We start from the raw sequence: 13,686 nt of genomic DNA, 5'->3' as shown, positions 1-13,686 counted from the left end.
CCTACAGCTGGCTGGGGCTCTCTGCCTTTCCTGTGTTCATTTTTTCTATATTTCTTCTTATCTAGATACTCCCTATGGAGAAATGGAGTGAAGAAAATATTCTCCTTTTCACTAACAGTTGTCTATTTCATCTCCATGCCTGGTTGCTAAAATCCAAGGGACTGTCAAATGTGGATTGGCAGTGTACTAGAGGATACTGCATTACTGGGATATTTCTGATAATCATTCTGCAAGATTCATCAGTAGAGAACATAAGAATGGCCACACAGGGTCAGATCAATGGTCCATCTAGCCCAATATCCTGTCTTCCAGCAGAGGCCAATGCCAGATGCTTCAGAGGGAATGAACAGAACAGGGCAACTATTGAATGATCCATCCCATTGTCCAGTCTGGATCTGGTTGCCTGTGTGTCATGTGAAGAAGAACTTCCTTTTGTTTGTTTTTTTAAATCTGCTGCCTATTAATTTCATTGGGTGACCCCTGGTTCCTGTGTTATGTGAAGGAGTAAATAACCCTTCCTTATTCACTTTCTCCACACCATTCATGATTTTATAGACCTCTATCATGTCCCCCTCTTAGACATCTCTTCTCCAAGGTGAATATTCTCAGTCTTTATAATCTCTTCTCATATGGAAGATGTTCCATATTCCTAATCACTTTTTCCCTTCTGTGTACCTTTTCTAATATATCCAGCCTGTGCCTATACTCAGCACTACTGAGAAGGATGTAGATATGCTTTGGGAATTCACACTATACAAAAGCATCAAGGATGGATAACTCATTTGGCAAGAAATCCAGCCTGTGTATAATGTGAATACTTGTCTAGCATACTGGTGCAGTAAGCTTTAGACAAACCAGGAGGCTACCCAGTCTCCAGAGAAACCATATTTCAGAAGCAGTGGCGATGGAAGTAACTTCGGAAGTTCAACTGTGGGAATAAATCATCTGGATAGAAGACCCACACATCAGGAGCCAAACAGGCTGCATGAAAGAGCAAGTTCAGTACCCTAGCGAGAGAGAAGTGGAAATCAGAAAAGGCCAGGATAGTACTCCAATAAATTCAGTATTAATCTTAAGTCTCTCCTTACCACACTGCCCAGAATAAAGCAGTTTCCCTCACTCTTTTATGCTTGATATTTGCCTTCTTTCCTAATGTTTCTGTACTTGCTGGTTGGAATGAGGTATTTTCCCTCCAGATGACAGTATGGGCACATTTCTCCTTTGATTAGCTGCTGCTAAGAACAACTCTGTCACTTAGTATGGAATCCTTACCAGAGCAGACTGTACCTCAACAGTGTTTTGCAACAGATACAGGCCTGGAAAATAGAAGACTGTTTTAGAGGTTAAAGCTACCACATTATTTTCCAACTGACAGTGTGACAAATATACCTGATTATTTATGCTAAAGTGGCAACAGTGATAATGGGTAACATTATCATTATAAAAAAGTTCAGCTGCAAAATCTGAGACTGGCCCATCATTTGAATTTTGTGATGGAGAGTTAATGATGTACAGTTTTTGAGTGGAAAAACCTCATTAAAAATGGACACTTCCAGAAGATTAGGGCATTTAAAAACAAAACCTACCAACCCTAACTGGAGCTTCTTAAGGAAGGAAAGTGTGTCTGAAAGAGAAGGGAACGAAGCTCTGCTTTAAGTTTATTGCATTTCAGGCCCAGATCCTCTAAAAGCGAAGGTAACGAAACACCCAAAGACAAAAGACTGCTGCATTTTTATTTTGAACATATGCTATACAGTATTATGAAAAGGCACACTCGCAGCTGATGAATCTGAGGTAGATGTCTGATACAGTCTAAGCAGATTCAGAAAATGTCGGTACATAAAAGTACACAAACTCATGCTGTGATCTTTCTGGTAAGAACAAGCAGTGACAGTACAGTACAGTATATGCAAGAGTTCCTGTCTGGCTGAAAGATTGTTATATCCATGTGAATAAACTACAGTAAATGCTTGTTTCTATTTTTAATTTCTATTTTATAACAGTAACAGCATATCAGGCAGTGCATTTCCAAGACTTGCACAAAACATTTGGCACTTCATGTGATAGAACTCACTGGTATTCTGGGCAAGCAACCACACAGAAAGTGCACTGCCTGGGGTGTCCAATGGCATCATTATTTCTAGCAGCTCTTTAAGAGCACAAAATCCTATAGATGGGGCACAGGAGGTTAGAACAGAAAACACACCAATGAATGAGTCACTCCTCTGTGCAGAAACTTCCAGCTGAGAAGAGTGGCACTGGCAATTACAGGATGAGGAGAGGAACATGAGAACAATGTCTGTTGATCAAGGAAGCTAAAATGTCCCAGAGAGTCGTTCAGTTCCACAGAGAGAAATCCAGAGGATGCGTGTATAAGGGGGATAAAGACTCTGCTAGAAGTGTGCTTTCTTTTTGAGTTTGTTAAGGAGCAGAGAAGCTGACAGTCAGCATGAAGATCCGTAAGGAGACTGAAATGAGGAAGCCCCATGAGAGATAGTAATGGGTGAATTTTTGGGGGACAACACACTGTCCCCTTCAGGCCTCAAAAAGGCTATCGTTAAGGAAAAAAAGGTCTATTAGGTGTCTGAGATGACTCACTCTTCACCCAAGGATAAAGACAGAGCACATGGAAAAGTTCCACTACTCAGGTGAAACCTGTGACAAGTTCTTTCCTCTTGGCACAGGATAACTGCACATAATAGGGAAATTTAGGGTTTGGATTTAGAAAAACATTCAGAAAAGTCTAGCAGCAAAAGAACGCTGCATATTTCCTCCTACTTCAGCATCTTCAGCAGCTGGGGTTTCATTTGCTCCTTCATTTGGGGGTCAATCTGGATATTCCTCAAATCCTGGGCATTCAAGATCTTTTCATGCGCTTCTTGGAAGAGATCCTTCCCCACAGCTTCCTCCACCTGATTGCGCCACGCCACCAGTTTGGGCTGGCCCTCAAAGATGTTGCAACCAGCACCTGCAGGCTGCACAGAGAGAAAGACCCAGCAGTCAAACGTTAGTGAAAAGGAGAGGAATTAATTTCAGGTATCTGTGTACAGCAGAATCTTTCCCTGCCTGGATTAACCTGCAACTGCCACAAGTGGGAAGACAATTTACTGATGAGTGTCAGTGTCACCCTCAATCTGCTCCAGTACCTAAATGTCTGAGCCTGATTTGATGGGTGAGGTACATCCTTGTTGCAATTTAGGTGGTGCTTATTGCAAATCTCTACCACTAGAGATTAAGTCAGGAGATAATGAGCCAAGTTTTCTCCAGTGGCATAACTCCACTGAAGCCAATAGAGTTATACTGGCAGAGAATTTGACTCAGTGGCTGTAGCAGTTTTCACATGCACTAAGGCTGGTCAATCAGAGAACATGAAATCATTGTTTAAGATCAGAATTGCAGCATCAGCAGTTTTTCTTGTTCTCTCTCAAAAGTTTACCTGCAGGGTGACCCTCCCTCTGGAAGGAGGCAGTGCTGCCCCTTGAAGCATCTAGAGGAGAAGGTGTGGGAAGGGGTGTAAGGTGCTGCTACACAGTACTCCAGGCAAATGACCTATTCATATAGGAGCCACTTCATTTTAAATGCTGTACTTTGTGAAGTTCCTGGTTGGTATTTTGCAGACTGAGATCAGGGAAATGACCTCCCCTGCCCTCTCACTTGGGCATCGGGTCTTTATTTTAATCTAAGCATCAGTTCCCTGTTGCTGCTCATTTACTCTTCATAAGGATTTGAATTCTTCACAAGAAGGATAGAAAACAGGAATGAGGAGGGATGACATGAAGGAAAACAAACATACGATTTATTGGGGTGGGGGGGACGACACAGAGCAAGGGAGAGCAAAACTGTGGCAGCCTGTTCTATAGCATCTGCCCTCTTTATGAGGTTGCCGAATCCTGCTTCCCTTCTCAATCATGTGCTGCTGCTCAAACTCTCATTCCCATCTCTAAGGAAGCTGTACCAGCACCACATGCTGCATGGTCTTCAGGCAGTTTAGACAGCATCAGTTTTTCATGATGCTGAAAATTCACTAATAACACTCCTACACTCACCTGCATGAGCTCTGTGATAGCCATCAGATCTGCCAGGGAGATCTCGCTACCCACGATGAAGGGCTTGTCCTGCAGGAACTTCTCTATGAACTTTTTCAGGGAATTATTCAGTTCATCCAAAGCCTCCTGTAGCTTCTCTAAGGGTATTGGCTTTCCTGTGAAGAGGGGAATCACCACCTGCATAGGGAGGAGGGAATAGGATTAGCTTCCATACTCATGCAATGGAATTTAGTCATCGCCAAATGGGGAAATGCATAGATTGATCCATGTGTTTACAGGAGAGTTAATCCAGCACCCAGCCTGTATGTATCCTCTACTTCTCTGTACCTCTAACTATCAGCAATCAGGATGAGACTTAATAGGACCCTCCAAGCAGTTGGACATTGTCCTGTTGCATTTCTGAGGATAATCTGTGGATCTCAGATACCCTTATGTCAAATGCTGGCAGCATATGCATTGGGTTTCACAGTTCATTTCTCACACTGTCTTTTGCTCCTACTCAGTAGGTGAAATAATCTTTTAATTCAAGTGGAGCACTAGGATCCCTAAAAATTTGGTTTCATTAATTAAAAAATATCTGTTGTTACCCTGTAAGGACTAGTCTACACTTAAAACTTACAGTGGCACAGCTGTATTGGTACAGATGTGCCGCTGTAAGAGCGCTTGGTAGCCACATTATGTCGGCGGGAGAGAGCTCTCCCACCCACATAATAAAGCATCTAAATAAGCAGTGGTAGCTGTGTTGGCAGGAGAGCATCTCCCGCTAACATAACACTGTCCACATAAGTGCTTATGCTGGCAAAATTTACGTTGCTCAGAGGATGTGTTTTTTACACCCCTGAACGACAAAAGTTTTGCCAGCATAAGTGCAAGTGTAGACCTTAAGAGGAGACACACCAAATCTCCCAAAGACTCTTGGCCTTGCTGCATGATCTTGCTGTTCTCCATCAGACCACTAGAGAGAAAAAAGAGCCAGATGCATGTAGTTTACCACATAGCATCATCATTTTAATTTGTATTATCACAGCACCATGTAAGTGATTTGTATGTATATGTATACTGTATACACACATATTAAATATAAAGTGGATTTCTTTATGTTCACAATTGGTTGGTTATGGTCACAAGATATAAGATTATTGGACAACCATCCCAAATGGAGCTATTTAACTTCACACAGGCACTTAAAAATGTGGGAGCATTTTAATGTCTGTCTTTATTTTTTTAATGCCTCTTATGGCTCTGTATGGAACTCAGGAGTGATGATAATATTCAAAATAACTCAATTGATCAAACTGAGGAGTGGTACTTGGCAGCCTGGATTAAGTAGGGAATCTTGCCCCAGGACTTGCTCCCAAAGCTAAACTGATTCCACTCTGGAAAGGTCCCCAGAACAAGAGATCTATGAAGCAAGAATGTTTCCAGAGGAATTATGCCAACAAACCAAAGCACACAAGGAAAGAATAATAGATTTCAAGGCCAGAAGGAAACATTTTGGTCATCTAAACTGACCTCCTGTATAACACAGACCACAGAACTTTTCCAAAATAATTCTTAAAATATAGCTATTATAAAAACATCCAATCTTGATTTAAAAAAGAATCCATCACAACTCTGGGTAAATTGTTCCAGTGGTTAATTACCCACTGTCAAAAATTTACACCTTATTTCCAGTCTGAATATGTCTACTTCATTCATTGAATCGTTTTATACCTTTCTCTGCTATACTGAAAAGTCTATTATTAAATATTTGTTCCCTATGTAGATACTCAAAGACTGTAATCAAGCCACTCCTTAACTTTCTTTTTGTTAAGCTAAATAGATTGAGCTCTTTGAGTCTTTCACTATAAGGCAGGTTTTCTAATCCTTTAACCATTCTTGTGGAGCTTCTCTGAACCCTCTCCAATTTATCAACATCTTTCTTGAATTGTGGACCCCAGAACTGGACACAGTATTCCAGGCACACCAGTGCAAAATACAAAGGTAAAATAACCACTCTACCTCTACCCAAGATTCCCATTTATGCATTTCAGGATTGCATTAGCTCTTTTGGTCACAGCTGAGAGCTCATGTTCAGCTGATTTTCTATCACAACCCCAAATCTTTTTCAGTCACTGCTTCGCAAGATAGAGTCCCTCATCCTGTAAGTATAGCCTACATTCTTTGTTCCTGGGTATATACATTTAGCTATATTAAAACACATATTATTTGCTTGTGTCCAGTTTGGCAAGTGAACCAGATTGCTATGAATCAGGGACCAATCCTTTTCATTATTTACCGTTCCCCCGATTTTTGGGTCTTCTGCAAACTTTATCAGTGCTAATTTTATGTTTTCTTCCAAATCTTTGATAAAAATGTTAAACGATGTAGAGCCAAGAACTGATCCCTGCAGGACCCCACTAGAGACGCAACCACTTAGTGACAATTCCTCATTTACAATTACATTCTGAGACCTATCAGTTAGCCAGTTTTGAATCTATTTAATGTGTGCATGTTAATTTTATATCATTCTAGTTTTTTAATCAAAAAGTTATGCAGTACCAAGTCAAAGTCTTACAGAAGTCTACATATATTATATTAACAATATTAACATTATCTACCAAACTTGTAATCTTATCAAAAAGAGATATCATTAGTTTGACAGGATTTATTTTCAATAAACCCATTTTGATTTGCATTAACTACATTACCCTCCTTTAATTCTTTATTAATCGAGTCCCTTATTAGCCACTTCATTTTCTTGCCCGGGATTGCTGTCAGGCCGAGAGGCCTATAATTGCCCAAGTCATCCTGTTTACCCTTTTCAGAAATTGGCACAATATTAGCTTTCTTCCAGTCTTTTGGCACTTCCCCAGTGCTCCAAGACCTATTGAAAATCAACATGAATGGTCCAGTGAGCTCCTCAGCCAGCTCTTTTAAAACTTTTGGATGCAAGTTATCTGGAGCTGCTGATTTAAAAATATCCAACTTTAGGAACTTCCATTTAATATTCCCTTGAGATACTAGTGGAATGGAAAAAGTGTTTCATCACCATGTGATGAGAATACATCATCTTTTTCCCCCAAATACAGAACAGAAATACTTATTCAACACTTCTGCCTTTTCTGCATTATTATTGATAATGGTACCGTTTGCATCTAGTGGTGGACTAATACCATTCTCAATATTCTTTTTATTCCTAATATTTTAAAAACTTCTTATTGTTCTTAACTCTGCTGGCCATAAAGTTTTCCTTGTGTCCCTTTGCTTCTCTATTAACTTCTACACTTCCTAATTAAAATTCCTAAGCAATCAAGAAGACAGAACTCTTGAGAGATGTTCATGCTGGAGAAACTGCAGGAAGCCAAGGAATAAGCAGGAAACTCAGCAGAGGGAAATGAGGCAGTTTACACAAGAGAGCAGTTTATTACCAAAAGGCTTTGAAGCAGTCACAAAAGCCAGCAATGGGTCAGGCTACTGCTCCCAAAATAACAGTGAACTGTGTTCAAAGACAAGCTTATCAGTGCAGCACAGACAGTAATTGATAAAGTAGATACCACTTAGAATGGAATCTTGGACCTCAAGGATAAGCAGCTGAGGGTTCAAATACAGGTGCTACAAATAGAGAGACAGAAATGGTGTGTTTGGAAAGGAGAACATGCTGGGGGCTCCGAAGTAACTACCTTTTAAAAAAGATGGTTCCCCCCGGCCTAAGGCTAGTCTCAGATTTCTGGCACTGCACCCATCAACATGAGCGGCTGAGAGGGCATCATTTCACAGAGAAACTCATGATTCTGTATGTGGTCAGGATCGCTGGGAACTCCAGGGCTTCTCAGCATCTAGAGAGCAAGAATGGAATATGCACAGGTAAAGAGGCAACTGGAGAAGAGACCCAGTCAAATCTACAGAAGGGAAAAAGGTTGACCGGTAAGAAGTGATGACATCTTGTTTGGCAGACCTAAGATATAATGGATTGTCTGTGGGAGTCTTCTTTGGGCTGATAAGTTAGTTTTCTAGAATCCTTCTTGTTCTGCAGATGTCAGGAGAGGTGCTCTTGCTCCAGACTTCTCCATTCAGGTGAATTCATACAGCTGCATCCCCAGTGGCAAAAGGCCATTCAACAAAAATACTTAGGTGCCTAAATCCCAGTTTTGGCTCCACTGTGATCCACAAAACTCCTGCCAAACTCCATAGGCACCTACATTTCTACCCCTGAGCATGCACACTGCTGCCTCCCTCTAGGCATATATACACCTATTTCCTGCCTAAGCTCCAGAGCAATTCATAACCCAGGGAAGGCAGGCATATGACTACTTACCTCTAAGATGTGCTTTGAGGCTCCATACTGGATTGGTCCCATTCAAAATCTGAATAAAGGTGGTGGTGGTGCCTGCCTTATAACTTTTAGCTGAGTAGTTAGAGATCTTGTCTGTGATGTGAAAAACTCCCCCCTCTATCAGATGGAGACAAAGCATTTTAACAGAATGGCTTCCACCCCTCAGAAAACTCCTCTAACTACTGATGTATGGAATATTCTGCTGTAGGGCTCCCTCAGTCTCTCCTGCTAAAACTGTTGCAGTCTGGATAAACAATTAACGAATTATTGGAGCCTAGGTCTCCTTCTTCCCAGATGGGTACTCTAACCACTGGGCTGCAGACTCATTCCCTCTCTCTCTCTGGCCCAATGACTTTCACCGTGGATAACTACTTAAATAGTCATTGGGCCAGTCACTGAGACAGAAAAAGAGAGAGCGGTTAGAGCACTCTCTTGAGAGATGGGAGATGCCCTGTTCAAATCCTTTCTCCCCCTCTGGCAGGGAGGGGAATTGAACCTAGGTCTTCCACATCCCAGGCAAGTGCTCTGACTGTGCTAAAAGTTACAAAGTGGGTGGCACCATCACCTCCTCCTCTTCCTCCAGCTGTTTTGTATGGTGCAAGGCAGGCACTTAACTCATTCCTGCAAGACATGCCATAGGTGCCTAAGCCGCCTGACTCCAGGAGCAGGGGTCCCATTTGTGGATTGCCAAGCAGAGATCATCACTTCCCTGCCGCCCTGATTTAGGTAACTATCTCTAAGACAGGGGCACAGGTTAGCACATCCCCCCGTCATTGGCATCTCCCATTGGCTAGTTTAGGTGGCTCCCCTCCAATGCATTGGCTTCTGTGATCACATTCAAAGGTGCCTATCTCTCATCTTTCATGTACAGGGAGTCTCACTCAGGCTTTGTGGATCAGAGTGTTGTTCCTGTGATTTTTCTAGACACTTAGAAGTTAGGCAACCAATGCCTAAGTTCCTCTGTGGATCTGAGCTCAAGCCCCTAAACCATCCCCCATAGTGATTTAAGGCTCTTGGCACTAGTTAACTATCAAGTGGGTTGATTAAGTAGTACTCAAAACAGTATCTGCCAGGCACTGTCACTTTAACAACAATACTCTCTCTCCAAGTCTCCAAAGGGACAACTGTCTGTCCTCTTCAAAATGGACCTGAAAATGTGAGTCAGCCCCCTCTCCTTATTTCCATCACAGCAGCTATGCCCATTTTCAAACAGTATCAATATGTGCTGGATGCTGTGGGCTTTATGCCAGACATAGTGTAGTCTGGTGGGGCTGGGAAAAGAAATGATGGGTAAAGAAACAAATTCTTGTAGATTCACCTAGTGGAAATATACCTCCTCCCTATGTTCTTGTTCCATACACCTAAGGATGGCAAAATGAGTGATACTGGAAAGATAGGACAAACCTTTTATACAAAGGCCATTTAAACACAGCCCTTTTATAGCACTGGCAAGTGCTAGTATTCAGCACTTTTGATATTTAGCCCCCTTACCTTGAGCCACAAAATTTTAGAAGCATTCGCCCGGACAGTAGTGTGTTGCCAGGACATGTATTCATCTACCTGGGCCCGTTTCTGTATCTCTGACGGGTACCAGTGATCAGGGGTGTTGTACTTCCGGCTCAGGTACAGAAGAATTGCAGTGCTGTCCAGATAAAAGAGGAAACAGTAAACCTGCGAGCTAAGGAGAGAAGAACTGCATCCTCCTCCTCTTCTCCTTACATCGCTTCCATTTAGAAAGTGTGGTAATGTTAGGGGGTCAAGAAACAGCTCAGGAGCCAGTAGGTCAGCACTGCTTGTTCTGATAACACACAGTACCCTTTACTCTTTAAGAATCACAGACCAATGATGTTTTATAAAACTATCATCATGAAGTATGCTGTAGTGTTGTAGTGTTTTCTGCATTTCCTTTTTCTCACTGTGATTTAGGGCCTGATCCAATCCCCACTGAAGTCAAAGGGAATCCTTCTATTGACTTCAACAGGCATTGGACCAGGCCTTTATTTTGTTGCTATGAAAAGTACATTGCACACATTCCTTACAAAGACGTGGGTCCTAGAATGTATTCTCTCAAAAATACACCACTTTTTTCTTGTTCCCTGACCCATTAATATAAACAAATTTAGAACTTGCAGATTATGGTTTAGCAAAGAAGATAAGACTTGTGTAAATCAAAGTTCTCTCAGACCCTGATACTAGTGGGGCGTTTTGAGGGAAACCTTCTCCTGGGCTTCTTGAAACACTGCTTTCCCATTTTGCTCTCTGTTTACTGGGGGTCTGAGCCCCACAAGTTTGTGTGAATATTAGCATCAGGAAAGGTCCTAAGAACCCTTCAGAAGAGTCACAGTCTGAGTGAAAAAGGAAGGCCTAGTGCCACACTGTCTCCTGCACTTACAACTTGTTTCTCAATATCATCCAGGGTGTGTTTCACTGAGACACAGATTGGCACTAACACTTCCCCTCGCGGGCCTTGGTGGGATTCCAATCTAAAGCCCCAGAACACTCAGCCACTGCTCTTCTCAGTGCCTCTGACAATCTGAAACCATCAGGGACTCCTTATTACCCACATTTCCTAGCAAGACCAAACACCATCCTATCATCTTTGTAGTGGTGGATTGCAGCAGACAAACATGCAGCTCAGAAGTGCTATGGTTGTAAACACTGCAACAAGGAGGAGAGGTTTCTACCTCTGCATTCTAACCTCTCTGATAAGGTGAAGTTTCCATCCTTCAGTATAGGCACTTTCTTCAGGGTGCTTATGTTGCTAAATTCTTGAACGTTGTGCCCTAAAAGAGTTATAATTAATAAGAAAAACAGTCAATGACTAGTGGTGGAGAAACCAATAGAAGCTGAAGCTGAACTGTCCGTATTGCCCATTTGGAACCTGTTAATGGGGATCAGCCAAGCCACTGGCAATATTTTGCTATTGCCACCAGACATTTAGAGGCATTTTGTTATAAATAAATCAATGGGCTTTTTCCTTAGGCACATTTTTCAGATTAAAGAAGGAACATAAATTAAAAAGCCAAAAAGTCTAGCCAGGGACATTGCAGCCTGATAGTTATGCCAAACATTTCAGTGCATTGCACAGTCATTTGATTCCTGTTAATGCTAGTGGAAAGTGAAACACCCGGAAAAATGTACCTGCAAAGTGCCAGTCTGAAATTGGAAGAGCATTTCCTACGATCTTGGGGGAGGGAAAGAAGGAGGAGATTTCAATAAAGGCATGAATGTTTTTATGGTGTACTTGCCAAAAGTAAGAAAGAAGGGAAATGAGGGGACAGACTAGTTCTCAATGGAGCAGATGTGCCCATGGTGTTACACCATTGCCTTCTCCAAGGGATTTTCACATCACACAGGTTAAAAACTCATGTTTAATTTTATAGAACGAATTAACAACGAGTTGTGCTAGGATGGAATGAGGGAGACATTTCTAATTTCAATTTGCTTTTCCAGAGGTGGTATTAGGGTGGATAAAGAACCACAAGAAGTCAGGTCAGCCTAGCCTAGAAAGCAAGGGATAGAAGTCTTTGATTTCCTTTATTAGTCCATTCACCTCTGTTTTTAAGAGTATCTCAGAAAGAAAAAAAGCTGTCAACAGCTGCAAGTCCATGTAAACTCACACAGGTTTGATTACTCAGCATGATTATCCAGGGGTTCATTGTTGCATAAACAGTCACGTTTGCAGTCCAAGACTGAAATAGCATTGGTTTTGCACAACAATACTCTCTACAAGAAGTGAAAAGGCAGCATGGTTGCTTATTACTATAGCAAATATTAAAAAGTCAGGTCAGCTACTGAGATTGGAATTTTGCTCTTCCAGATTAATAAAGATGACCCTGACAGATCAGCATGGATGGGCAGAATAATCCAGGGTTTAATGTTGTTTCAAAAAGTGAGTCACTGGCCAGCAACAGAATTTAATTCATTCATAACAAAATATTAGGGTTAGGACAGTTTGTTTGAAGAGTGGTGCTATCCTGAAAAATGACTGTATGTATGAATGAATTAATTAATTAAATGAATTATGCCTGGGGTCCCAACTTTTATTGTATCTCGGTAACTAGTGATCAAGTTTACTAAATTTACAAGAAAAAAATTGTTTTTTACCTGCCGGCATCCCAGCACATTCATCCTGGGATCAGCAATAAACATAATGTTGGCCAATTTATGCCCCGTTATACCTCTCCAATCCCAATGAAGGTTAGTGTGTCACTAAGGAAATCATTTGACCTAAAGCTCTTAATTGCTGATAATAAAGATGAAAGAAATAACCCAGTTTAACTCTCAGATGCCAGGGTGAGTTTGCTGATAAAATAAATCTTGTTCTTTTAAACAGAAGATATGATCTGGAGTCACTGAGTCATAATAAATATGGATGCTGGAAATAGCATTACTAGTGACTTTGCAGAGTAGGCCAGCATTTTAATTACTTTTGTATAAGAGTCTTGTTTTCTTTGAGGGGGTCAGGGAACTGTTCCTATTACTGTATAGCAGAAGCACACTGGATATAAAGAGGACACTGTTTGAACTTGCCCACAGCAAAGCACTAAGAGAATACACCAACTCATTTAACAGGGTGGGCCTGAGCAGCAAGGCAGCTTATCCCAGATTCACAGATATCTGCACCACCAAACCCAAGAGATGACACATCAGTGCACAAGCCAAAATAAACCAGGAGATCTAGTCCCAGCTGGATTTGCCTATAAATCTCCATTCCCTGTGCACGTGCTAGTCTCTCACAAAGGGACATTATATGGAGGGGGTGTGTGCAACACAGAAGAGGTTATGGTAGGAGGAGGCCCCGAAGAGCAGCGCACAGAGGAGAGAAGAAAAGGTGGCCGTGTGGGTGTGCCTGTGGAAGTGGCAGGCGTCACATGGCGCTCAGCCCCTAACAGAGATGGGGGAGGCTGGGGGGTGGTCAGGTGATCGGGTTCCTTCTCCAGGAGGGAGCGGAGTGAAGGGGGCGGGAGAACAGTGCTCAGCCTCCCCACCTTGGAGCAGCTCCACGTGCTTGAACTCGAAGGGGATGTTGTTCTTCTTGGCGAAGATGTAGACGGATCGGCAGGGCTGGGAGATCAGATCCAGGTACAGCTCCAGCCCCATCCTGCCCGGCTGGGAGGGTGGGAAAAGGACCGTCCCCGGGCCGGGGCCAGCGGCGGCGGCGGGGATTCCGGTTATAGTTGCGGGTCACGTGGCGACCCAAAAAGAAACATCTCTCCTCACTTCTGATTGGCCGAAGGACTAAACAAAACTGAACGGGGGAGACCAATCAGATGAGAGCAGAGGGAAGGTGCTCAAGGAAGTGTCATCACGAGTCACAGCCCC

The 13,686-nt window shown here is 42.3% G+C and overlaps 1 protein-coding gene across 1 annotated transcript; it reads right to left on the bottom strand.

Moving 5' to 3' along the window:
- Positions 1–1,718: 1,718 nt before the first annotated feature.
- On the bottom strand, positions 1,719–13,540 carry LOC137154380 (glutathione S-transferase theta-1-like). Its single transcript, XM_067549974.1, has 5 exons — positions 13,353–13,540; positions 11,060–11,144; positions 9,853–10,003; positions 4,047–4,223; positions 1,719–2,975 (listed from the first exon to the last, which is right to left on the bottom strand). Exons 1-5 carry the CDS (start codon positions 13,462–13,464, stop codon positions 2,775–2,777), a joined length of 726 nt encoding a protein of 241 aa, XP_067406075.1. The 5' UTR covers positions 13,465–13,540; the 3' UTR covers positions 1,719–2,774.
- Positions 13,541–13,686: the final 146 nt, after the last annotated feature.

The sequence above is a fragment of the Emydura macquarii genome, unplaced genomic scaffold (genome assembly GCF_026122565.2).
Source record: "Emydura macquarii macquarii isolate MOO-44397 ecotype Brisbane River unplaced genomic scaffold, CSIRO-AGI_Emac_v2 contig_1254, whole genome shotgun sequence".
Classification (NCBI taxonomy): domain Eukaryota; kingdom Metazoa; phylum Chordata; order Testudines; family Chelidae; genus Emydura; species Emydura macquarii.
This window is presented reverse-complemented; position numbering and strand designations above follow the sequence as displayed.